Below are 24,818 nucleotides of genomic sequence, written 5' to 3'. Positions count from 1 at the left end.
ATAGGGCCACGGCTGTAGTGTGTTTACCAGTTCTCTGAAGAGGGGGTCCAGGGTGAACCACAGGGCCACGGCACACCTCTGCCCCCTGGTGACGGCCCTCACGCCATGGGGGTTCTCCCCGCCAGACGAGAACCCCACCATACGACCACACTTTGGCTTCACCTGTGCCTAGGGGAGGAGGAGGGGACGGAGGAGGGGGGAGACCAGGGTCAGTACCTGACTGTCGTGGTGGAATGGGATCACATTGGACGTGGGAAATTCCAACTTTATTTAGACGAGGCTCCAAACGAAGAAAGGGTAAGACAGTAGGACTAATAAAAACATGCGAAAAGACGGGCAATAGCAATGACATAAGACATTTTGATCACTTCACTCTTCAAAAAAATTAAGATTTCCCTTCTCAGGAGAGGACTCACTGTGACTGTTTTGGCGTCCATTTCTGTGAAGATGAACTCTCCTCCCTCAAAGTCTCCATTCAGGTACAGCAGAGCACTTAGGACACAATGAAAACCATTGAAAATGTGTTCGAGCCATGACTATTTAACACTAGGTAACGGTAATAATATGGTGCCATTGACAGCGCAAATATGTTTCAATGTTGTTAGGAGGCAGCTTAGCCATGGACCAGAGCTTGTACCCTAAGCTGCTTCCTAACTACATTGAAATGTATATTCATCGCGGAAAAATGAAGGCCCAGAGCTAGGTGGTAACCTGTAGTCTCTGTAGGTGTAGGCTGGTGGTTCTTTCCAGCACTCGTTGGCCTCTGGGTCTAACAGACAGTTGTCAGCGTGGATGGGATGGCTCAGGTCATTTCTATGGTCCTGTTGCCCTATACCAAACAGACATAAAACTTATATTAAACCCAAAACAGAGGCCAACTTTATTAACCCCAAAACAGCACCAAACCGAGACGAACTTGACTAAAGCAACAAAGAGGCAAACTAAACCAAATTTGACTAAACCTACATGCTCAAACTCTCAAAGTCACATAATGCTCAATTTTGTGTGACACTATAATGAAAGGTTGATAATGATATAATGATACCATAACAGGGTTGGGGTCAATTCCATTTAAATGAAGTCAATTCAGGAAGTAAACTGAATTCCAAAATGTTTCTCAAGTCAAGAATTTCATTATAATTAGTAGCATCACTGGCGACTTGGCTCACCTGTGATTGCGGTCCGGCACACCAGGTGTGTGTAGGAGAAGTGGAGCGTCGAGTTGAGCAGGAAGTAGGACTCGATGATGCGTCTGGCCCTCTCACTGGCATCATAGAACAGACGAGCGCTTCTCAATGGGACACGGCCCTCGTAGCCGTACTGCAGGTAACACAGTAGAAACATGGGTAAATATTCCCTCAGCATGTTGCCAAGGATAGAACGGCACTGGCAGCCTGGCTAGTAGACTGCAACTTCTACTAGCCTGGGTGACACTCTCCACTTTTTCCAAAGTTTGTTCTACTAGCCCAGTCTGAAAAATACGAGCCTCAGGCTAGCAGGGTATCTTAATTTGCATCCCTGCTTGTAAGGAACCAAACATATTCTGTAGTTGCCTACTAAGGTACTGAAAGAGTGACTTTTGATAACTTTGAGACAAGAGCGTTACTGAGAGATTGTTATATGAAAAGGGCAATACGAATCAAGCGGTTTCAAACAGAGGTTCAGTTAATCTTCTCCATTGTGTCTATGTATAGGCGCGTTGCTTACCTGCAGTGTTTTCAGCACAGTGGCTCCCTCAAACCTCTCGTTGGGCGTGTGAGGAGACATCTTCCCTCGGTATCCGTCTCCTGCCATAGTGACAGTCTGTAGACCAAACAAGAGCACTGAACCCCTGGCTCTCATATTCTAGAAATGCATTTATCAAGTACCAAACAATGGCCATGTTCACAAAGTGCACTAAGGGCCAGTTTTCTGGACACGGATTAAGCCTCGTCCTGGACTAAAAAGCATACTTGACGGAGAATACTCCATTGAAAGCGCTTTTCAGTCCAAGGATTAGGCCTGATATGTGTCTGGAGAACCGGCCCATAGTGTTCACTGTGAACCTGTAACGACACACTAAATAGCGATCAATTGAAATGCACGTTTACACACAGTACAATTCATGATAGTGAATATTTGGATGTAGTTCTGTCCTTGAGCTGTTCTTGTCTATTAATGTTCTGTATTTTGTCATGTTTCAACAGCTAAAGGGGATCCTAATAATATACCCAAAAATACCAAATATAAGATTCAGCCATCTTACATGGGCCAGGTTTGTGAGCTCGGCACACTCGTCCACAGATATGACATCATCCAGAAGAACCCTCTGAGTTCCGTTCAGGGCCTTTGAGTTCTGGACCAGCTGCACACTGTCATACACCAAGGGCCCTCCTACAGTACACACGCAGACAAACACACAAACACCAGTACAGAGGATGAGGGCAAAGTGTTACCTCATCTATGCTGGAACACATTCATCTGTCAAGTTGTTTACACATCACATCATGGGTTAGTTCAATCTAAATTCTGCTTTATTTGCAGAGTCCTATAAACCTCTCCTCAAAGTCAAGCCGTTCCATGTATTTCAACCATTCTAGAGCTAGCACACATTTGCCAACCGATCAAGTGTGCTAGTTCATGGTCTAACACGAAATTGTGAAGCGTCTGGTGGTCCCCGAAGGAGAGGTTGGAAAAGCATTGGTGTCGGGAACAGAGGATGTCCTACCTTCTCTGAGCTTCTGTGGTGGGGCCAGAGTGAAGTTCTTCTTCTCTGAGATGGGTACATACTCCATCCATCCATCGGTACCAGAGGGGATCCTGGGGGAATGCAAGAACAGAGCACGGAGCCACATAAACAGGCAGACAGTACATGCTTATAACAAGGCTGAGGACAATCATTCGGGCTGCGGTAGGCCTTCAGTGTCTTCTTATGTTACATCTATGGAAGTAGCTAGCAGACAAATACATGTGTATTTGAGTCTTTGTATTTGAAATACTTATTTTCTTTCGGAGTTTTTTCAAATAATGTGGCCGAATTGCCTACTTCTATTTGACGTGTTTGAAAGTATCTCCAAATATATTCCGATATTCAACTGACTTGTATATAACACTTACTCTGAAATGTCTTTGAAAGTCATTGAAATACCCTAAATAGTATTTATTGGGAGCATATATAGAGTGTGCAACTATTTGCCACAACAGATTACACAAGATGCATGCCATACTGAAAGTATCCAATAGATGTCAGTGGTGTATACCACACAAAGCAGAGGTACTACAGTCAAATACGACACAGGATATAATACAGTTTTCATTCATTTATTATTGTCTATAATAAGAATCACTTGAGTCTAAACTATCTATCTGACACAGTGTTGTCCTTGTGAACTACACATCTGATATTCATTAATATACAGGACATTCCATGGGACAACTATTGAACAAGTTAACATTTCCAAGAGGATATTTCTGGGTTTGCTCACCTGTTCGAATCCTCTCTTCCACCTGAGCTGGTCCAGTAATGCTACAAGACAAGGTAAAATACTGACAGATCAGAATTTTACATTTGAGTCATTTAGCGGATGCTCTTGTTCTGAGCAACTTACAGTTATAGCGCTCATCTTAAGGTATCTAGGTTAGACAACCACATATTACAGGCATAGTAAGTAAACCTACGCTGAGTGTACAAAACATTAGGAACACCTTCCTAATATTGAGTTGCACCCCCTTTTGCCCTCAGAACAGCCTCAATTTGTCGGGGCATGGACTCTACAAGTTGTCGAAAGCGTTCCACAGGGATGCTGGCCCATGTTGACTACAATGCTTCCCACAATTGTGTCAAGTTGGCTGGATGTCCTTTGGGTGGTGGACCATTCCTGATACACACAGGACACTTTTGAGCGTGAAAAACCCTGCAGTGTTGAAGTTCCAGACACATCCCGTTCAAAGGCAGTTAATTATTTTGACTTGCCAATTCACACTCTGAATGGGACACATACACAATCCATGTCTCACTTGTCTGAATCAGGGATGGGCTGCCCCCTTTTGTCGGCCCACGGACCAATTTCACCAATATATACAGTACCAGTCAAAAGTTTAGACACACCTACTCATTCAAGGGTTTTTCTTTATTTTTACTATTTTCTACATTGTAGAATAATAGTGAAGACTTAAACTATGAAATAACACTTTTGGAATCATGTAGTAACCAAAAAAGTGTCCAAATGTAAATGTAATCCAAATGTATTTTATATTTGAGATTCTTCAAACTAGCCACCCTTTGCCTTGACGACAGCTTTGTACACTGTTGGCATTCTCTCAACCAGCTTCATGAGGTAGTCACCTGGAATGCATTTCAAATTAACAGGTGTGTCTTGTTAAAAGTTCATTTGTGGAATTTCTTTCCTTCTTAATGCGTTTGAGCCAATCAGTTGTGTTGTGACAAGGTAGGGGTGGTATACATAATATAGCCCTATCTGGTAAGTCCATATTATGGCAAGAACAGCTCAAATAAGCAAAGAGAAACCACATGAAGATCAGTCAATCCGGAAACTGTCAAGAAGGAAACCACTACTAAAGGACACCAAAAAGTACATGAATGAAAAGCTGGATCACCAATGGTTTTCCATCATGGCCTCTAGATGGTGCTGTGTCCTGCGGCTATAATGGTGTAACTACCAGGCACCTGTTACTGTCCTACATACAGCCCATATGTATCAACAAGTGTCACAGAGTAGGAGTGCTGATCTAGGATCAGACCCCACCCCACTCAATTTAATCGTATTAATTGTGATCTAAAAAGCCAAACGGATCCTAAATCAGTAATCTGGCCCCAGCGCGCTTGCTCTCATTTTCTGTGTCCCTATTTCAAAAATGACTCGTTCCAGTAACAGGACCAGAACCGTCACCCCCAATTGACCTTTCAGTAGTCATGGAAGCCATTCACAAGTATCAGAGACAGCCCAAAAAGTTCAAAATAAGAGGCTGAGTTTCCATTTTGTCATCAATGCACTGTACTCACCCCCTCTGTAAATTCCACGTGCATGTTCTCACTGCCAATCACTAGTAGCTCCAGCTCCTGCTTATGGCGTCTCAGGTACCACTCGGCCTTCTATAGAAACACAGAGATATCGGGCAGCCATGTTAATCTCCACAGGTTAAAAACAGTTTTTTTTTAATGACATCACTTTAGCATATTACCGAGCGACTGGATCTCCCAAATTTGACCCCTTGAAGCAGAACGTTTAAGGAAGACTATTGTTTTATAACCACTGTGCCTCTTATATCTTATTTACTGTCCCAACCCTAACACCTCTTCAGCAGCCAAGCCCCCTCTTCGCCTCATTGCTGGACCAAATGGACTGTGCGATATTGCCCCCTCTCTCTCTCGGGTTGTTCTACCTCAGAAAGCACAAGAGGATTTTGACCCCGATTCAAGGCGCCACTTAACCAGGTTGTTCTGAACTCGTTTCTGCAGTTAGAAACAAATAAGATTAGCATTCCTGCGTCATTATTTTATTTAAATATCATTTAATCTCTGAAAAATCAAGTGAATTGATTGTATACAAATTGGCCATTTTAATGAATAGGATTCATATATTATTCAATAAAAGAGTACCTAACATCCGATTTGTACAAACATTTTTTTTTCTAACAAGGAGTTAGACATGAGGAATCCAATGAAATTGTCAAAAGCCAACCACGTACACCACACACCAATCCATTCCCAACAATGTGTAGATATACGGAACAAAAGTAGAAACGCAACATGTAAAGTGTTGGTCCCATATTTCATGAGCTGAAATAAAAGATTACAGAAATGTTCCATGAGCACAAAAAAGCTTATTCTTCTCAGATTTTGTGCACACATTTGTTTACATCCCTGTTAGTGAGCATTTCTCCTTCACCAAGATAATCCATCCATTTTACACGTGTGGCATATCTGATTAAGTCAGCATGATAATTACACAGGTGCACCTTGTACTGGGGACAATAAAATGCCCCTCTAAAATGTGCAGTTTTTTCACACAACACAATGTCACAGATGTCTCAAGTTTTGAGGGAGGGTGCAATTGTCATACTCACTGCAGGAATGTCCAGCAGAGCTGTTGCCAGAGAATGTAATGTTCATTTATCTACCATAAGTCGCCTCCAAAGTTGTTTTAGCGAATTTGGCTGTACGTCCAACCGGCCTCAAAACAGCAGACCACGTGTAACCACGCCAGCCCAAGACCTCCACATCCCACTTCTTCACCTGCGGGATCGTCTGAGACCAGTCACCCATAGAGCTGATGAAACTGTGGGTTTGCACAACTGAAACGGTCTCAGGGAAGCTCATCTGCGTGCTTGTCGTTCTCACCAGGGTCTTGACCTGACAGCAGTTTGGCGTTGTAACCAATTGCAGTAGGCAAATGCTCACCTTCGATGGCCACTGGCACGCTGGAGAAATGTGCTCTTCACGGATGAGTCCCAGTTTCAACTGTACCGGGCATATGGCAGACTGAATGGTGTCGTGTGGGTGAGAAGTTTACTGATGTCTACGTTGTGAAAAGAGTGCCCCATGGTGGCGGGTTATGGTATGGGCAGGCATAAGCTACGGACAACGAACACAATTGCATTTTATCGATGGCAATTTCAATGCACAGAGATACCGTTACGAGATCCTGAGGCCATCACCTCATGTTTCAGCATGATAATGCACGTCGCAAGGATCTGTACACAATTCCTGGAATCTGAAAATGTCCCAGTTTTTCCATGGCCTGCATATTCACCAGACATGTCACCCATTGACCGAGCATGTTTGGAATGCTCTGGATCGACGTGTTCCAGTTCCCGACAGTATCCGCCAACTTCGCACAGCTATTGAAGAGGAGTGGGACAACATTCCACAGACGACATTCAACAGCCTATCAACTCTATGCGAAGGAGATGTGTCAGGCTGCATGAGGTAAATGGTGGCCACACCAGATACTGACTGGTTTTCTGATCCCCTATCTCTTTTTTGAGGTATCTGTGACCAACATATGCATATCTGTATTCTAAGACGTGAAATCCATAGATTAAGGCCTAATTTATTTATTTAAATTGACTGATTTCCTTATATGAACTGTAACTCAGTAAAATATTTTTAATTGTTGCATGTTGTGTTTAGATTTTTGTTAAGTGTCGTATCAGTTCTCTAGTACAAGTACTATGGAGCTGCGGCTCGGAGCATTGATTCTTCATCCTATGCAATGTATTCCCAGTGAATTTGTGTATATATATTTTTTGCCCTGTTCAGAAAAATGTGTCATTGAAGTTGTTAGGTTTATGTCCCTACATCCTGATATTGCCATGTTCTGACCACTAGATGGTGCTGTTCCTGCTATTAGGTGAAAAAACCGTTTGAAGATTCCCCCCTCAAGTTTCAAGTTTTATTAGTTGTATGTACGGGATACGCATAGTATACATCGTCCAACGAAATGCTTACTTGCAGGTTACGTCTCGACAATGCAATAACAATAAGAAATAATATATAAATACGAACATAATGTAAATGGCTCAGTAGAATAGAATAAACATTTTAGCATAATTTTAATACAATATGGCACAATTTATAGTCCAACATTTACATGTGTATTTTGGGAAGGGGAGGATGGGGGCAGTGTATAAACTGAGCAGTATAATAAGAGTAAAAAAATAATCACCTGAAAGCAACAACAGCACCATCTAGTGGTCAGAAGCTGGTAATATCAGGATGTAGGATGGGACATAAACCTAACAACTTCAGTGACTAATTTCTTTGAACAGGCGAAAAAAAAAAAAAAAATTCACTGAGAATACATTACATAGGATGAAGAAACAATACTCCAAGCTGCAGCCCCATACTACTTGTCAGACATAGAGAACTGATACTGTATATTCAATGTTGGGTTGGTCTTTTGACCATTTATTTGGATTCCTTATGTCTTACTCATTGTTAGAAAAAAGTTTGGCCCAAATCGGATGTTAGGTACTATATTTATTGAATATTATATGAATCCTATAAATTAAAATGGCCAATTTGGGTGCAATTGATTAGTCTCTGAGACAAATTGATTGCACCCAAATTGGACATTTTAATTATATTTCAACAAAATATTGTTGCAGGAATGCTAATCTTATCTGTTTCTAACTACAGAAACGATTTCAGAACAATCTGAGATGGTGGGTGTCAAATGGCATGTTGTTACAGAGGAGGAATGAGGGAAAGAATGGTTGATCATCTGCAATAGACAAGAAGTGGCGAGGCTGTTTTGAAACCCGAGTAGCCAGTGGCATTTATGGTGGGCGAAAAAATCTCCTCTTTCCACCTGTAATGTAAACAGCTCCTAAATTGTTTCTGTGGGCATTGATGCATGATATAACCCCTCCTCCCTGTTCCTGAAGGACAGGAGGCCTTGCCAGGAAGGCAGGCAGACAGACCACGGCTCTTCACTGCTCAAAATGCTGGCTAAATGAGGTCCCTGAAGCTGCAGAGAGAGAAGGACGAGAAAGAAAGAGAAAGGAATGGAGAGGAGAGAAGAGGGGCTGAGAGGGAGAGAAAGATGGAATGGAGGAAAGGAGAGTCGAGGGGCCGAGAGGAGAGACCCAGAGGGACTGAGATGGTTGATGTCAGAGTCCTAACCACAGTCATTAGCTGCACTGGTTTGTCCACTGGCATGCACACACACACACGCACGCACGCAAACTCTCTCGCACACACACCCTGGCCCTACTGGGAGAACTCACGTTCACTCTAATAGGTTCCAGGCTTTCCAGGAAAATGGGCCTGCAAGGGAGGGAGCGCAGAACAAGAGACTCCTTGGCTGTACAGAGAGTGCAGCAGGTTTTGAGGGTTTAAAGTCGAACGTTTTTGGGGGGGACAAGTTCTTCGGGGTAAAACCGGCTGCCAATTTGCCAGTTCGAGATAGTTCTCCAGGCAAACTGACTTTGGATGCACCCCAAATAGCACCCTATTCCCTCCACGGGGAATAGTGAGCCGTTTGAGACGCAGCCTATTCTCTGAATTATCAGCACATTTACATTCCCAATAACCTGATAATTAGGAACAACCAAGGGGATATAATTGCCGGTAAACACAAACGATGAGTCACAAAAAAAAAAATCTGGCATTAAATTCACGCAGCAATATCAGGCTTATAAAACCTATTGGGCAGTAAATCTGTAGGAATTAAAACTAAACCCTGGGCCCCAACTATTTGGCCATACAACGTAGAAAGAGCAACAGTAACTGATTAAAGTACCCTCCAATGTGAACAAAGCAAATAACAAGGTGCGTCTATTCCTTACAGTGCACTATTTATTACTACCTAAAAGTAGTGCACTATACCATATAGGGAATAGCTAGCCTGGGTGCCAGTCTTTTTGTGCCAACATGCCACTCCTTGCCACTCATTATCATGCCAAACAGTTTGGGTTGACAAATAGTTTAAATTATAGCACAAAAATGATCCGGGACCAGGCTAGGGAATAGCCCATGAGGGTCCAGATTAAATATGGTGCACTATATAGGGAATAGGGTGCCATTTTGGATGCAGCCAAGGTCCTACCTCCCGGGGCTTGACGTCGTGGCCCACGGCCTCTCTGTAGTAGTCCACGTTCTCCGTCATAAACTCCTCCCCCTCGTGGAACAGCAGGTAGGACTTGGCACACTCCATCGCCTCCTCCACCATGTTCACTGGAGAGACAGAGAGAGAGAGAAGACATTATCAAATGGAAGTTAGTGTTACGTTCTGTTGTATTGCTTTGACAACACAATTGAAAATGGAATTGAATATTGAAAATGAAAGAAAGGGGGTAGTGCGAGAGAGAGAGAGAGAGTGTAAGAGAGTGAGAGAGAGAGAGAAACAGAGTGAGAGAGAGAGAGAGAGAGAGAGCGAGAGAAAGAGCGAGAGACAGAGAGAGAGAGATAAATCAATAGAAATAGGTTTCAGGCAAGGTGGTGTTTAATGAGTCGAGGTAGAGAGGTAGAGAGGTTGAAAAGACCTCCATCCATCCTTCTGAGCCCCGCCTATACAAGAGGGACTGTCATCACACCTCCATTATAGACTCCCTCCCTGAACTCCCCTGTAAGACTGCATCCCAAATAGCATCCATGGAGCTCTGGTCAAAAGTAGTGCACTATATAGGGAATAGAGTGCCATTGGGGATGAAGACAGTATGACAGACACTTCCTATAGGTTTCCACTCAAAGTTCGGCGCAGGTCCACGTCATAAAGCAACCCCTAGGTCTAAATGAGATTTTGAAGTCTAGTGCGGCTGAACATTCCAGGGGCATGACCACAATGGAGCAAGCAGCAGTAGCGCTACAACAGTGAGAGGTTGTCAGAGGCTAGGTGAGGTACTGGAAACACACACACACAGCTGCTCCAGGCTCCAGGCTAGAGCAGTATCTCCCGTCCCTAAAGTGCTTACAGCAAGTAGTGGATTGCAAGTAACAAACACACACGCATGCACACACATACATCCACCCGGACACGTGCGCTTTACCATCTTGTAAAGTAGTTGGGCTCACATATCACTTCCTGGTGGGGCGGCCAGGCCTGAGGCAGCAGCATTTCTGCGGTCAGCGCGTCTCCTCCTGGTTCCCAGGTCGTAAACAGTGAGGGGCTTTGAGGCCGTAAACCCCCCCCCGACAATGTCACCGAACGGATCATTGAGGAAACAGCTTCCCGCAGAGCAATGTGAGGCTGCTGAGTGATGGGGAAACTTGACTTGACAGGCGAATCAAGACTTGTCGACTTCCAGTCATTGCACTAACGCTAGTTAGCATTGGCCTGCGAAACTAACCCTCTTCCCTCATACTGGACACAGATACATAAAAAGGGCATCCATGAGTTCATCCGACTCTGGGGAAGTACATAAAGGGCATCATTGCCAAAATCCTGAACTATCGCTTTAAGTGCTGCTGCTGGGAATGATTCACTGAGCTCTGTGTTTTTCCTAGGATCCCATGAGCCAATTGGGTTTATTAGACATATGATGAGCTCATTGGCTTTTCCGTCCTTCTCTCCTTTCCTATGTTGTCCTGCCAACCCCCCCCCCCTCTAATGTCTGATCCCAAAACAGCTCAGACTACACAAATGCTGGTGGCCTATTATGAACAACAACAGACCAGATCATGGACAAATGTTGCTGAATCAGTTTGAGTGGAACAGTGTGTGCTTCTCTATTGAGGTGTGGTCCTGGTCTGTTTGGTGTTGATTGTCTGGGCCTGTATTCACAAAGTGTCTCAGATTAGGAGTGCTGATCTTGGATCAGGTCCACCCTGTCCCGATTTATTACAATCTAAAAGGTCGAGCTGATCCTAGACCAGCACTCCTACTCTGAGAAGCTTTATGAATACGTGTTCTGGCCTTTCTAATCCCTGCCTTTTCAAATGCCCGCGACCAGGTGTTCCTCAGCTCCCTGTCTCTCAGAGTCAACAGGGGAATACTGACCTAATTCATGATAATTCGATATAGGTGTGTTATCGTTAGTGAATAAAAGCCTGTACACACGACATCCCTCCAAGATCTGGGTTGGCCATCGCTGCAGTCTGAACACCACACCCTGTGGTTTCGAAAGTCGGCAAGCAGTGTCAGGTAGGGTAAAGCAGGGTGCGGTTAGGTAAGACTTGGGGCTGGATTCAATCCGTATTGGGGGGAAGTATCTCGGAAGATCCACATTCAACTGCGAAGGTAATATCCGATTGAGCCGACACATGCAGCGGTTTTTACCGCGAATGCAGTCTCCGCGATCGTGGAAACGTTGCCTTTAAATGGCCATCTAGCTATAGCGCGGATCTCCGGCGATACTTCCAGCCCTTACTCTGGAAGCGGGTGAACTGCAGGCAGTCGAAGCGTAAGAGGTAAAACCGAGGTGAAAGTAGGGTGCAGTAGGGGGATTGTTGCTCACTCTGGAAGTAGGCAAACTGCAGGTAGTCGTAGTGTAGAGGCAGGTAGTTCTCCATGGGAGACAGACGGCCGGGCCGGGTCGACAGGTCCCTCACACACTCGTGTTCACAGTGCAGCGCCTGGGTGAAGTGGTCTGAAACACACACAGGAGGGTGGGTGGGGATACAGGGGGAAGTCATATATTCACAAGCATTTATCAAGCAGAGTTTTAAAGGAAAAGCATTGAGCCGTGTGATCACGACGAGGAACCATTCGCAATGCCTACCGTAATGTCTCATGCAGTGTCGTCATCCGACTGACTGCCTGCCGTACATTCTTTATTGCGATCACAAAAGGTTTCTTTTCAGCCAGGTTGCCACCGATTTACTGTAGATATTGTGCTTTGCGTTCTCCGCACTAGATGTGCAATCACTATGGACACGTCAGCCCAACACTTGGTTCAGATTCAGTGGCTAGTAGATCCGATTCAAAATGTGTTTTCTTTTCATTTGCACTACATTTAGCTTCACTCACTGAGACTCTCAGGTCGACTGAGGAATTCACATCCTAAAGCCACACAACAAACCTTAGCGTTCAACGTTTTCATCACCTTCCACACACAGTGGGTAACAGTAGTGGGTGAATTAAACATTTAGCACAGGAATAAAATGGACCTAGTGACATGCATGTATAAACTATCGTCATCCTTTCTCTAATGGCCGAGGTGGGATTCAGGTTAACCAATGTCCCCCCGGTGACATGCTCCTGTGAAGTCAACCATTGTGAAATCACAGGCCAGACAACCGGATACTCCTGTATCTCTATAACTAAAGAACACTAAAAATAATCTCTTCTCTCGTTGCTAGTCTTTGCATTTGTTGATTCGTTGCCAGGTCTGTAATTTGTTTCTCTCACACATGGATGGAGAAAATAACACCCTAAGTTTATCAACAAACATGTCCGTTCTTTAGGAGAGTCAGTCATGTTGATTTCATGGCGCCGTTGTGTAAGGTTGCTGTATCGTTCCGTGATGTCAGTCTGGAGGGGCTGGGGGCAGGAGTTGGAGAGGAGGAGGGGGAGGGGGACAGGAGCCAGATGGTGTGTTTGTGGCCAATGAGGTTGAGCGTGAGCATGCTGTCACAGAACCACACTCTGCATTGAGGAGAGAGGAGAATGGAGGCACACGCTCTCCAAGGAAGAGATGTCCCCTAATATTGGGTGAACTTAGAATTCTCAAACCATGTGGCTGGACAACTTTCTTTGTATTGCTTTTAAGTCTTTTAATACATTTCTAATCGGGTTAACAACACATTATTCTAGCTAGCTGTTGGTGTAGGTAGCTATCAAGTAAACAAAAGAGGGTTCAATTTGACTGGCTGTCACGAGCAATTTCCATCGCGTTTGAGTTGCTTCGTGTATCAGCAACGTTTTTTGAGATCTTGTCACTTGCAACTGTAAATAAAATTGCACGAAAGGTGCTTTGTGTAACTCCTTATATTGTGCCACCCCCAAAACCACGGAAGAAAGTACGTCGGAAGACATTAAACCACTACAGGATCACATAAATATATAACATTGTGAATACTGTAGTGTAAAGGAAAATTAATTCCTTCCATTCACATGTACACTACATGACCAAAAGTATGTGGACACCTGCTCGTCGAACATCTCATTCCAAAATGATGGGCATTAATATGGAGTTGGTCCCCCCTTTTGCTGCTACAACAGCCTCCACTCTTCTGGGAAGGCTTTCCACTAGATGGAACATTGCTGCGGGGACTTTCAGCCACAAAAGCATTAGAGATGTCGTGCACCAATGTCGGACAATTAGGCCTGGCTCGCAGTCCGGCGTTCCAATTCATCCCAAACGTTTATGATGGGGTTGAGGTCAGGGCTCTGTGCAGGCCAGTCAAGTTCTTCCACACTGATCTCAAAAAAACATTTCTGTATGGACCTTGCTTTGTGCATGCGGGCATTGCAAAGCGGAAACAGGAAAGGGCCTTCCCCAAACTGTTTCCACAAAGTTGGGAGTACAGAATCATCTAGAATGCCATTGTATGCTGCAGCGTTTAGGTTTCCCTTCAATGGAGCTAAGGGGCCTAGTCCGAACCACGAAAAACAGCTCCAGACCATTATTCCTCCTCCACCAAACTTTACGATCCACACACTACGCGTTTATGTTTTCAAATGTATGTCAATTATAAAGTATTTTGTCTGTAATGTCTTTTTCATTATGTGTCGGAACCCAGTAAAACTAGCTGTCGCCATTGGGGATCCTAACAAATCAAGTCAAATCAAATGCCTTTCCATGCAACCTTACTTCTCCATCAAGATCAAAATAGCACTTTAGACTTCATTCAGCACTTGAGGTACATAGTACCACGGTCAAAGAAACTACAATTGCGCTGATTCTACGGTTGTTGAAGCCTTACGGAAAAATAACTCTTGGCATGATTAGACATTGAGAAAAGCCTCATCAAAGCCAAGACTGTACGTTTTTGGCATGTTTGCGCAATGATACGAGTGATTGAGACAAAGCACGCTTGCCATCGACTCAGCTTAGCTTCAAGGCCACCACAATACCGCTAGCAGCAGAGCGTTCTGTGAGGGGAACTGCGCAACTGGCTAATGTCAACACAAACACAGCTGACTACGCTTGTGTGTGTGTGTGTGTGTGTATAATTGCATAATCACATGACTATTTTCCAGTGCTATGAGAGGCCTGACACCCCTGTCACCACAGGAGGTTGTGGCACCTTCATTTGGGAGGACGGGCTTGTGGTACTGGCTGGAGCGGAATGGTCTCAAGTACATCAATCTCATGGGTTGATGCCATTCCACTTGCTCCGTTCCAGACATTATTATGAGCCGTCCTCCCCTCAGCAGCCTCCGCTGCCTGTTACACATCCTTCCACATCAGAACATCCAACATTATCCAGCTGTGCTGCTTCTGGGCCCACATTCATAAAGCCTCTCAGAGCAGGATCAGTTTCCTTTTAACGCATAATGAATAAGATTCCATTAAGAAGGGAGGACCTGATCCTAGATCAGCATTCATGATCTTTATGAATATGGGCCCTGGAGTCTATGGACTCACAAGCTAGGCCTGACGCAATGACACTTTGGACTAACAAAAATGTAACAATACGACAGTACGTTAAGCGAATGCTTTCCCTCAATGGAGCATTAACGCCAGACTGTACACTGAGTACTCGCTGACAAGACTTTATGGAGTAATTATGAAACTGAAGTAGTAAAAAAGGAAAACAAATCTGAAACAACTCTCTCTCTCAGTTCAACGGTTGTAGACGCAGGGCTGGATACGTGGGGCTGTAACTGACCAATGAGTTCACCAAACATTGACCAGACCTGCTCTGGATGACTTTGTGGTCAGAACCTTATGGCTATGGCTGATGAGGAGAGGTTATGAGAGCGTGAGAGAGACAGTGAAGAAAGAGAGAGAGGGTGGGTGGGGAAAGAGAGAGAGACAGTGAAGAAAGAGAGAGAGGGTGGGTGGGGAAAGAGAGAGAGACAGTTAAGAAAGAGAGAGAGGGTGGGTGGGGAAAGAGAGAGACAGTGAAGAAAGAGAGAGAGGGTGGGTGGGGAAAGAGAGAGACAGTGAAGAAAGAGAGAGAGGGTGGGAAAAGAAAGAAAGAGAGAGGGTGGGGAAAGAGAGAGAGGGTGGGGAAAGAGAGAGAGACAGTGAAGAAATAGAGAGGGTGGGGAAAGAGAGAGAGACAGTGAAGAAAGAGAGAGAGGGTGGGGAAAGAGAGAGAGGGTGGGGAAAGAGAGAGACACAGTGAAGAAAGAGAGAGAGGGTGGGTGGGTGGGGAAAGAGAGAGACAGTGAAGAAAGAGAGAGAGGGTGGGTGGGGAAAGAGAGAGAGACAGTGAAGAAAGAGAGAGGGTGGGTGGGGAAAGAGAGAGAGACAGTGAAGAAAGAGAGAGAGGGTGGGTGGGGAAAGAAAGAGACAGTGAAGAGAGAGAGGGTGGGGAAAGAGAGACAGTGAAGAAATAGAGGGAGGGTGGGGAAAGAGAGAGAGACAGTGAAGAAAGAGAGAGAGGGTGGGGAAAGAGAGAGAGGGTGGGGAAAGAGAGAGACAGTGAAGAAAGAGAGAGGGTGGGGAAAGAGAGAGAGACAGTGAATAAAGAGAGATATGGTGGGGAAAGAGAGAGACAGTGAAGAAATAGAGAGAGGGTGGGGAAAGAGAGAGAGACAGTGAAGAAAGAGAGAGCGGGTGGGTGGGGAAAGAAAGAGAGACAGTGAAGAGAGAGAGGGTGGGGAAAGAGAGAGAGACAGTGAAGAAAGAGAGAGAGGGTGGGTGGGGAAAGAGAGAGACAGTGAAGAAAGAGAGAGAGGGTGGGGAAAGAGAGAGACAGTGAAGAAAGAGAGAGAGGGTGGGTGGGGAAAGAGAGAGAGACAGTGAAGAAAGAGAGAGGGTGGGTGGGGAAAGAGAGAGAGACAGTGAAGAAAGAGAGAGAGGGTGGGTGGGGAAAGAGAGAGAGACAGTGAAGAAAGAGAGAGAGGGTGGGTGGGGAAAGAAAGAGACAGTGAAGAGAGAGAGGGTGGGGAAAGAGAGAGTGAAGAAATAGAGGGAGGGTGGGGAAAGAGAGAGAGACAGTGAAGAAAGAGAGAGAGGGTGGGGAAAGAGAGAGAGGGTGGGGAAAGAGAGAGAGACAGTGAAGAAAGAGAGAGAGGGTGGGTGGGGAAAGAAAGAGACAGTGAAGAGAGAGAGGGTGGGGAAAGAGACAGTGAAGAAATAGAGGGAGGGTGGGGAAAGAGAGAGAGACAGTGAAGAAAGAGAGAGAGGGTGGGGAAAGAGAGAGAGGGTGGGGAAAGAGAGAGACAGTGAAGAAATAGAGAGAGGGTGGGGAAAGAGAGAGAGACAGTGAAGAAAGAGAGAGAGGGTGGGTGGGGAAAGAAAGAGAGACAGTGAAGAGAGAGAGGGTGGGGAAAGAGAGAGAGACAGTGAAGAAATAGAGAGAGGGTGGGGAAAGAGAGACAGTGAAGAAATAGAGAGAGGGTGGGGAAAGAGAGAGAGACAGTGAAGAAAGAGAGAGAGGGTGGGTGGGGAAAGAGAGAGATAGAGCCCCAGGACCTGTTTACAAACACAAACAGACCCCACAGAGTCCCAGGACAGCCCCAGGGTTCGACCCAACCACATCATGAGAAAACAAAGATAATTACTTGACCCATTGGAAATAATTAATAATAAAAAAAATAAAAAAAATAGGCAGACCTGGCTCTCAAGAGAAGACAGGATGTGTGCTCACTGCCCACAAAATGTGGAAACTGAGCTGCACTTCCTAACCTCCTGCCCAATGTATGACCATATTAGAGACACAAATTTCCCTAAGATTATACACAAAGATTCAAAAACAAATCCAATTTTGATAAACTCCCATATCTACTGGGTGAAAGACCACAGTGTGCCATCACAGCAGCAAGATGTGTGACCTGTTGCCACAAGAAAAGGGCAACCAGTGAAGAACAAACACTTTTGTAAATACAACACACATTTTAGTTGATTTATTTTCCCTTTTGAACTACATAATTACAACACTGTATATAGCCACAATATGACATTTGAAATGTCTCTATTCATTTGGAACTTTTGTGAGTGTAATGTTTACTATGAGTGTGATGTTTACAACTTGCTTTGGCAATGTAAACAAATGTTCCCCATGACAATAAAGCACTTTGAATTCAAAGGATGGAGAAACAGAGAGAGAGCGAGAGAGAGAGAGAGAGAGAGAGAGAGAGAGAGGGAGATTTACAAGCAGGGCTCACTATGGCTGTGTCTTTAGGCAATAGCTAGGCACTCATGCTGGCCCAGTTTCAGACTGTTGGCTTTTTGGATCATCTAAGATGGTAACAGAGCAAGTCAAAAAGATGTCAAAAAGGCGTTGCACGTGAACACACACAGAGACAGCCAGAGGAAAGAGTAAAGTATATGCACACCGTACACATTTGTCTCCAACTGTGTTGGACTTCACACAATCAATACACTGCTCATTGTTTTTCCTGCACTCATCTCCGCCCGTTTAGAGGTTCTTTCAAGATGTTCAGTGGTCTGTTGGACCACTTAGCCAAAGACAGACTCATGGCCACAACAATGTTTTGAAATTACAATACCAGGATATTACACAGGAAATGCCAAGAACCAAAATATGTGTGAGGAGTCATGGGTGTTTCAAGCCTTGTCGGCCATTTTCCTTGAGTGGCCAAAAGAGATGAAGGGAGGAGGTTTTAAAATGATCTGTCCCATGAAGTAGTCCAGGTGGAAAAGTCATTTATCTGAAAAAAAGTATCCTCGAGGAGGTAACTTACGGTAAGTAGCTCTCTCTAAAAATTAATGGCAGAACCACATGAGATATGGCGTAGGGGTATTTTCTGTTAAGTAGAGTGTACCAGTACTCCCTTCATGATGAAAACACAGCCTATTGATCAAGATTAATGTTGTTTTAAACTATTAATATGAAAAAAACATTCAACCATTTCCAAACTGAGGGAGTTGTTTCCGTCAAATCAATAAAGATTCAGTTTGCAAGAACGATTTGGCTAAAACATGGCAGCCATCTCAAACTTCACCTCATTCAATTATCCTCATTCAAATATGTTCTGAGCAATGACCAATCTTCGACACTAAAGTGTGACATCAAAAACAAGTCACCATAATTATGTGTGCGCTGTCAGGCCCTGTGAAAGAGAGAAATTGGGCTGTTTACACAACAGTTTGTGATTTCTTGGCATTTGGCAACCAAGCGGTCCAGAACGCCCTCTCTCTCTCTCTGCATATTTTCCCTCATCTGCCTTTTGACCAGAGCTGGAGAGTCACAGATTACATGTAAGGGATTACAAAAAAAAACAGAAACTGCAATCCGTTACATTACCAGCAAAAATATTGTAATCAGATTACAGATACTTTATGAAAAACTAGATGATTACTTCAAGGATTACTTTTAAATTCAGAGAGGATGTTTTCGGGAAAAAGATATTTGACACTTCTCCGTTTTCTCAGTGACCTTCAAATCAGCATTGAAAAAAGGCACAAATTTAAGTTTAAGACCACTATGATGACACACCAAATGTGTTTGATGATTCGCGGGAAAAGAGCAGGAATAGGCTTTTGTCGGCTGCAGTCCAAGCTATGTCTTCCAATGGTGCGACTGCTGTTGGCATCCAAAGATTATCCAACTTGACTAAACGCTTGGAGGTAAGGATGACAGCAGTGGTGTAGTCTATGGTGATACAGATGTCACTTATTATAGGTATCTACATAACACATTGATGTGAATCACACTGCTGCTCTCTCATTTAGCTAATTGCGCCATATGGGTTGTGGTTGTTGTGGATGGCTGTTCACAAATCTAAATGTGTATTTCAACCCAATAATGGTTGAATTCAAGAAGTTTAAGCTGCGTATCAATCATTGATTTTGAAACCAGTGGACAGCCTATGGAATAAAAGTGGGGCTTTTATTGCTCAATCTAATTCAAGCTGATACATTATTTTTTTCCCCTTAAAGGACACATGCTGAAACTCACACACTTTTGAATCTGTAGTTGCTACATCAATTTTGGGATTTATAAATTATGTATACTGTATATCCATTGATTCTTGAAGAATATAACTTATTAAATGCCTCACGAGGTTAGTTCAACTGTCACACTCCATGAGAACCCAAAATATAAGCTTGTTTTTCTCCCAAGGTTTGTAAACATTGTAAATGTAAACTGACACTGTATAGCCTCATAACATGGTTAAAACAATCATTTTGATATCATGGATGGTCAGTCCTTGCATCCACAGCTCTGTCTGTTCATCTGAGAGTGGTTACATTTCTCCAGGCCCATCTGTCACGGTCGTCTGTAGAATAAATGGACCAAGGCGCAGCGTGCGTAGAGTTCCACGTGTTTAATTATTGAAACTCACCGAAACAATACAGAAACAAACAAAACGTAGTGGCGTGCTCACAGGCACTACACACACAAAAAAACAAGATCCCACACACAACAGGTGGAAAAAGGCTGCCTAAATATGATCCCCAATCAGAGACAACGATAGACAGCTGCCTCTGATTGGGAACCATACCAGGCCAACGTAGAAAAGGAACAACTAGACTACCCACCCTAGTCACACCCTGACCTAACCAAAATAGAGAAATAAAAGGTTCTGTAAGGTCAGGGCGTGACACCATCCCTCAGCTTTTTACTAAAACAGAGGCCTACATTTTGTTATTGTTTCATCTGTGGATTTGCCCTTTAAACAACTGCATATTATTAAGATAAAGTGTCACCAACAAAAAGGTAAACAATAGGCCTATAACAAATGCAACATATGCCATTCATTTTTTACATGTACAGTGCCTTGCGAAAGTATTCGGCCCCCTTGAACTTTGCGACCTTTTGCCACATTTCAGGCTTCAAACATAAAGATATAAAACTGTATTTTTTTGTGAAGAATCAACAACAAGTGGGACACAATCATGAAGTGGAACGACATTTATTGGATATTTCAAACTTTTTTAACAAATCAAAAACTGAAAAATTGGGCGTGCAAAATTATTCAGCCCCTTTACTTTCAGTGCAGCAAACTCTCTCCAGAAGTTCAGTGAGGATCTCTGAATGATCCAATGTTGACCTAAATGACTAATGATGATAAATACAATCCACCTGTGTGTAATCAAGTCTCCGTATAAATGCACCTGCACTGTGATAGTCTCAGAGGTCCGTTAAAAGCGCAGAGAGCATCATGAAGAACAAGGAACACACCAGGCAGGTCCGAGATACTGTTGTGAAGAAGTTTAAAGCCGGATTTGGATACAAAAATATTTCCCAAGCTTTAAACATCCCAAGGAGCACTGTGCAAGCGATAATATTGAAATGGAAGGAGTATCAGACCACTGCAAATCTACCAAGACCTGGCCGTCCCTCTAAACTTTCAGCTCATACAAGGAGAAGACTGATCAGAGATGCAGCCAAGAGGCCCATGATCACTCTGGATGAACTGCAGAGATCTACAGCTGAGGTGGGAGACTCTGTCCATAGGACAACAATCAGTCGTATATTGCACAAATCTGGCCTTTATGGAAGAGTGGCAAGAAGAAAGCCATTTCTTAAAGATATCCATAAAAAGTGTTGTTTAAAGTTTTTGAACTTTTTGGCAACAATGCAAAACGTTATGTTTGGCGTAAAAGCAACACAGCTGAACACACCATCCCCACTGTCAAACATGGTGGTGGCAGCATCATGGTTTGGGCATGCTTTTCTTCAGCAGGGACAGGGAAGATGGTTAAAATTGATGGGAAGATGGATGGAGCCAAATACAGGACCATTCTGGAAGAAAACCTGATGGAGTCTGTAAAAGACCTGAGACTGGGATGGAGATTTGTCTTCCAACAAGACAATGATCCAAAACATAAAGCAAAATCTACAATGGAATGGTAAAAAATAAACATATACAGGTGTTAGAATGGCCAAGTCAAAGTCCAGACCTGAATCCAATCTAGAATCTGTGGAAAGAACTGAAAACTGCTGTTCACAAATGCTCTCCATCCAACCTCACTGAGCTCGAGCTGTTTTGCAAGGAGGAATGGGAAAAAATGTCAGTCTCTCGATGTGCAAAACTGATAGAGACATACCCCAAGCGACTTACAGCTGTAATCACAGCAAAGGGTGGCGCTACAAAGTATTAACTTAAGGGGGCTGAATAATTTTGCACGCCCAATTTTTCAGTTTTTGATTTGTTAAAAAAGTTTGAAATATCCAATAAATGTCGTTCCACTTCATGATTGTGTCCCACTTGTTGTTGATTCTTCACAAAAAAATACAGTTTTATATCTTTATGTTTGAAGCCTGAAATGTGGCAAAAGGTCGCAAAGTTCAAGGGGGCCGAATACTTTCGCAAGGCACTGTAAATAGCACTTTTCAGTAGTGCTCAAAGCAGGCCATTCCATGAGAGCAGCATTTATTTTCAACTCAAATCAATGAGCGCAATCAGTCCTCCTTGACAACAAATCATAAACAGACTAGCGCTAGCTAATAAGTCCTTAGTTTTGGGGTCATGCTCAGGTAAAACAATTTGGCAAATCTATACTTCCATATTTCCAAGTCCTATTCTTGAATATTTCAGGGGTATAACATTTATTGGAATGACTGGAATTCTGATAGACTTTGTTTTTTATGTAAATATATAATTTAATCGTATTATTATATTTAGTAGAAAGCGATGGGTTAGAATAAGCCTACATAACCAATCCATAAAGTAAAATTGAAAATCCATATATGGCCAGCTATGTAAACTTTAACATTGATTTATCCTGCAATAGACTTCATTCAGTTGGTAACATACATTTTTGTTTTCTTCTAATGCCTCTTAAAGGGAAAGTAATCTAAAAGTAACTGAATGTAATCAGATTACTTTACTGAGTTTGGGTAATCCAAAAGTGACATTACTGATTTTGGACAGGTAACTAGTAACTGTAACAGATTGCATTTAGAAAGTAACCTACCCAACCCTGTCTTTGACCCTGTGCCAAGTCCCCCACCATGTACCAGCCCACTGCCCAATAGCCGTATGCCATTTCAAAACATCTGAAAGCAAGAGATGTTTCCCATCCCACATTAAACCTCCACTTCATAACATGATAAATGGCTGTTTTTCACAAGGCTATGTTTCTCGGGGGGGGGGGACATTTTGCACCAGGGGGTTGTGAGCAATGTGAACCATCACTCAAAGTAGAAAGCTCTGTTTTTTAAATAAAAAATACTACCTCTGGCTGCTGAGAGACTCCTCACTGCAGTAAAGTAGCTGTGAACACAGAGAAATCAAGTACCAAGGTCTTCTGGTCAGTCAGCAATACAGCATACAAAACAAGCAGCTCACACCCACGCAGCGCATATTACATATCCATATATATCTATTCACAGAGGTCAACAAACTGCGCGGTGTCAAAATCCACCGAGCAATCAATCAGCGAGTCACAAAGGAACAGAGTACAACAAGAGTTGAATTCGAATCAAGAGCCAGAAAACTCAGATTTGAGTAAAATAAACGATATATAACCAGATGTGAGACACCACGACTTATGTAGGAGGTGTTAGACACTGCATAGACTGACTATACAAAACATTAGGTATACCAAAGAACACCCACCCCCCCTCCCTCTACAAGGTGTCAAAAGCATTCCGCAAGGATGCTGGCCCATGTTGACTCCAATGCCTCCGACAGTTGTGTCAAGTAAGCCGGATGTCCTTTTGGTGGTTGACCCTTCTTGATACACACAGGACACTGAGCGTGAAGAACCCTGCAGCATTGCAGTTGACACAAACCATACCCTGTTCAAAGACACTTAAATATGTTGTCTTGCCCGTTCACCCTCTGAAAGGCACACGTACACAATCCATGTCTCAAGTGGCATCGATAAGGGATCCTAGCTGTCACCGTGGTTCACCTGGTCAGTCTATGTCATGGTGTTCTTAATGTTTTGTATACTCAGTGTATATGTGTTAAAGGCACTACGTAGACACGACATAGGAGCTGTTATAAACACTACATACATACCCAGCCATCGCGTGTCTTAAGATGTCTCAAGACATGGTGACAGCTGTGTACTTAGCCATTACATAGGAGGTGTAATAGATGCACAGAACTACATAGTGACTGACCTGAGACCAGTTCGTATAGGCTGTAGCGGTAGAGGACATGGTCCTGCTCCTCGAACCTCTGGGGCCCATGGCAGAGGGCCCGACACTCCACGTCGGCCCTGTAGTACTCCTGGAGGGCCTCCTCGAACAGGGCGATGGCACCCTTGTAGTCTGCAGTGTCATACAGCTTCACCCCGGCTGAGAAGGACCTCTGTGGGAAGCGAGGGGGAGGGAGGGTGGGAATAGGAGAGGAGGATAGGGGAGAGAAGAGACAATAATAGGGGAGGCAGAGAGATATAGGGAGACAAAGGCATAGAAAGAGAGAGGATGAGAGCGATGGGGGAGAGAAAGCAGATAAAGAATTTAGCTCAGCTTGCGACCACATCTATACACATCGAGTTGTAGTATAGACAATCATAGACAGCTCATACAAGTTGCAGCTGCCTGCTAAATGACGAAAGCACAGAGTAAACAGTGTGTGGTCTGTGTCTGTGTGGAGAGACAAACCGGCAGTCAGGCACCACTGCAGCACTACAATGAATTTGACAGTGTGTGAGCATTGACAACATCCCTCCACAACCAAACCTCAATGGGCTTCAGTGCTCTCCACAAGCAGCAGTCAATTACCTAAACTCGTCTCCGCTCATGAAATTGCACTGACCACTGTCAGCCAAAAGACTTGGATCACGGATAACCACCAACACAAAGAACCATTTACACATAGAGCAGTCACACAATGCACTTTATTTAGAATGGTAATGCACTTGATTTAGAATGGCAATGCACTTGATTTAGAATGGTAATGCACTTGATTTAGAATGGTAATGCACTTTATTTAGAATGGTAATGCACGTTATTTAGAATGGTAATGCACTTTATTTAGAATGGTAATGCACTTTATTTAGAATGGTAATGCACTTTATTTAGAATGGTAATGCACTTTATTTGGAATGGTAATAGCTGAAAATGTGTTAAAGACAGACACTGGTTCAGCTAATGCGAACTGGCACTCAATGCTCTGGCTAGGTACTTACTGTTTTGTAGGCACGATGCATATGGCACTCAAAGAAACACAGAGACCTGCCAACACCAAAATGTTCAATAGAAAGACTGTACACCCATTTCTGTTTGGCAAAAAGAGGCAAGAGGGTTTAAAGAGAGAAAGCCCAGCCTGGTCCTGCCAAATAGGCTTGGGCGGTATACAGTATATACCATATTCCAGGGTACTTGGAAAAAGCCACGGGATGATTTTTCAATGTGAATATTTTCTAGCTACTTTTTAAGTTAATATCCG

The 24,818-nt window shown here is 43.7% G+C and overlaps 1 protein-coding gene across 2 annotated transcripts in view; it reads right to left on the bottom strand.

Moving 5' to 3' along the window:
- The window catches only part of LOC110524034 (prolyl 3-hydroxylase 2), a 95,934-nt gene that overhangs the window by 2,843 nt on the left and 68,273 nt on the right, over positions 1 to 24,818 (bottom strand). For both annotated transcript variants that reach the window (XM_021603327.2, XM_021603328.2), the window contains 12 exons: positions 23,546 to 23,735; positions 11,899 to 12,030; positions 9,552 to 9,679; positions 5,003 to 5,092; positions 3,465 to 3,505; positions 2,708 to 2,799; positions 2,246 to 2,373; positions 1,708 to 1,803; positions 1,170 to 1,320; positions 712 to 829; positions 417 to 492; positions 28 to 168 (listed from right to left, as the gene is read on the bottom strand). In XM_021603327.2, coding sequence (XP_021459002.2) covers positions 28 to 168; positions 417 to 492; positions 712 to 829; positions 1,170 to 1,320; positions 1,708 to 1,803; positions 2,246 to 2,373; positions 2,708 to 2,799; positions 3,465 to 3,505; positions 5,003 to 5,092; positions 9,552 to 9,679; positions 11,899 to 12,030; positions 23,546 to 23,735 — 1,383 coding nt within the window. The remainder of the gene's footprint in view (positions 1 to 27; positions 169 to 416; positions 493 to 711; positions 830 to 1,169; positions 1,321 to 1,707; positions 1,804 to 2,245; positions 2,374 to 2,707; positions 2,800 to 3,464; positions 3,506 to 5,002; positions 5,093 to 9,551; positions 9,680 to 11,898; positions 12,031 to 23,545; positions 23,736 to 24,818) is intronic.

The sequence above is a fragment of the Oncorhynchus mykiss genome, chromosome 5, assembly GCF_013265735.2.
Source record: "Oncorhynchus mykiss isolate Arlee chromosome 5, USDA_OmykA_1.1, whole genome shotgun sequence".
Taxonomy (NCBI): Eukaryota; Metazoa; Chordata; class Actinopteri; order Salmoniformes; family Salmonidae; genus Oncorhynchus; species Oncorhynchus mykiss.
The sequence above is the reverse complement of the archived record's forward strand: the minus strand, read 5'-3'. Positions and strand labels throughout refer to the sequence as shown.